At 38.3% G+C, this 2,683-nt stretch overlaps 1 protein-coding gene across 1 annotated transcript in view; it reads right to left on the bottom strand.

Annotated features, from left to right (window-relative positions):
* LOC105620744 (protein HEXIM1-like) overlaps positions 1-1,367 on the bottom strand; it is a 3,394-nt gene extending 2,027 nt beyond the window's left edge. Inside the window, exon 1 of the mRNA XM_012202235.1 lies at positions 1,173-1,367. Coding sequence (XP_012057625.1) covers positions 1,173-1,367 — 195 coding nt within the window. The remainder of the gene's footprint in view (positions 1-1,172) is intronic.
* Positions 1,368-2,683: the final 1,316 nt, after the last annotated feature.

Genomic DNA, 2,683 nt, shown 5'->3' with positions numbered 1-2,683 from the left:
TACGTTAACGTACTACTACTACTACGTACTCTACTCTCTCTCTCTCTCTCTCTCTCTCTCTCTCTCTCTCTCTCTCTCTCTCTCTCTCTCTCTCTCTCTCTCTCTGTGTGTGTGTGTGTGTGTGTGTGTGTGTGTGTGTGTGTGTGTGTGTGTGTGTGTGTGTATTAGTGGCTGTATAATTATAAACAAAAAATAATAAATTTTTCCAGGTAATGAGTTTAAGTGTTTTAAATCAATCGGATGCATTCAGTAAAGTGATCAGTGAGCACTTAGGAAGTGATTCCTTTAATATGATTGATTCTTCGCTAGATTTAAGAGAAGGAATCAATAGCTGCGTTTAATGTAAAATGTTTGTTTTACAATTGTTGGAAGTTTTTTGCTCCGATTAGATTAAACTTTTACATCAAGAAAAATAATTCTATCTTAGTAAAAAAAATTTGCAATAGTTGCAAAATAAATATTGTGCTGAATGCGGCCAATTATATTAAAGAGTTGCTAAACTCACTGACTACATTTATATGATACGCTTAATCGGGTTTAATAACATCCACAGTTGAAATTGGCCAATCATAGCTGTTCCTCAGAATGGAACGACTGCGATTGGCCAGTTTCGTAACTACAATTTATTAAATCCGATTAAGGATGCCATGTAAATGTAGTGATCAGTTTTCTCTGTTGAACACAAATAAAAGTGCTCAGTGAGCTCTTTCAATTGATTGATCTATATTTTAAAATCTCTGGAATAGGCTAAAATATGAGCGCTCACTGCTATTGATGTATGCTTCTACATCTACAATTCTGATTGGATGATCTAAAAGAATAATAATGAGCATTCACTCAACTGTCGAGTTTGCTGAATATTAGTGCATTCTTCTAAATCATTCAATCATACGTTTAGATCTAGAAGAATACACCAATAGTAGTGAGCGTTCACTCAACTGTTGAGTCTGTTGAACGCGTCCATTATTGTAGCAAATGAGCATGATATACATATAAGCTAAATATTTAACAGATTTTAAAATCGAGTTAATTTTTAATCGTTTAAATTTCAATAATCATACAAACTTGAATAAATAATTGGTTTTTAAGTAATATCTTGTCAGTGAATAAAAGAGACATTTTAAAAATATTATCATATTATTATCTTCACTTATTGATCGACCGGGTCTTACATTCCTTCCGTTGGAGCAATCGAGATTCCGCTCCGCGTTCTCGCCGGCAGATCGCGGTACTCGCTCCGCTCGCGGAGGCGATGACGTCGCAGGCGTTGGCCCAGCTTCTACGCCCTTCGGCTTCGCGTCGTGTACTCCATCATCGGCGTCGCCCGACGCTTTCTTCGTCGGCGTTTCCGTTCCGTGCAGCTCCATATCCACGATATGTACTGGGATTCGTTAATACGCGATGGCACGATCACGTACTATCGTCGAAGAGTCACTCTCGCGTACTGGCACCACCTCCCACGGCACTAGTAACCGTATGCTCGTACCGTAAACAGCGACCGAATCGCCATGTTTGATTCGCCCGTGATTCTACGTACGATAGCAAAGCGCGACATGCTGACGTTACCGTCCCTACCCCGACTACCGCGGCGGCGGCCCTCTCTTCACTCTTGCGCCATCGCTGATCGCGCCGCGTCGCGCCGCGCAACGCGGTGCGGTTGTTCCGTTCGGCGTTCTTCCGAATCGCGCATGTTGCTTCGATCCCGCTGGATCGCGCTGCGCTGCAGCTGCTTGAATACAAGTATACAACCCGCTATTTCACCTGCGATATGTTGTATGTACACTAGTATATAATTGATGTAATTCGTATACGTGACTTCTGTAATTATTAATGATCGCGGTAGCGGTTTATGGTACGTAACTACGCCAGGTACATAATGTATAAGAATGAATGATTCCATAAGGGACTACTCCACGCGACTGGTCCATAAATCATTTCATTATTCTATTATATTTTTCTGCTGGTTGTTAATAGGTCTGTGAAACTATCCTTTTAGTTCCATAATTGTGTTGGCCATTCGTAATCGTCCTCACACATTTCCAATAATACTTGTTGTATTTTTATTATTATCCGAAAGAAAGGTCAAAGCGTACTCAAGTAGAACGAATTAGGCTCGATTTCACTAATATATAAGATTTCTTTCAATTTTCTCTTTATCTTTTTCTAATTTTTTAAATTAAAAAATTGATAAACAATATAAGTTAAATCGAGATTAAAGTTAATCTTACATTGCCGGGTAATTTAATCACGAAAACATTAATATATGTGATCATTTTTATATATCGTGTTTCGAATTAGAATGGCCAATTTTTGATCAGCCAATTTGGAGATATATTAATCTCGAGATATCGGAATATAACAAAAAAAATGGATTTTTTTGTTATGTTGTATTATAAAAATACTTTAAAATAATTAACCAAATTAATCAATTAACTATTTTATATATATATATATTAGGTGTGGGAAAAAGTTCATGGCGTTTTTCCTGTTAGATGGCATTAAAAAAACGCCACAAACTTTTTCCCACACACACACACACACACACACACACACACACACACACACACACACAGAGAGAGGAGGGAGGGGAGAGAGAGAGAGAGAGAGAGAGAGAGAGAGAGAGAGAGAGAGAGAGATACGTACTACTATTATAGTACGTTAAGTTAGTAGTACACTACGTAAC

The sequence above is a fragment of the Atta cephalotes genome (assembly GCF_000143395.1).
Source record: "Atta cephalotes unplaced genomic scaffold scaffold00028, whole genome shotgun sequence".
Classification (NCBI taxonomy): domain Eukaryota; kingdom Metazoa; phylum Arthropoda; class Insecta; order Hymenoptera; family Formicidae; genus Atta; species Atta cephalotes.
Note: the sequence above shows the minus strand (reverse complement) of the source record. Positions and strands in the feature narration are given on the sequence as shown.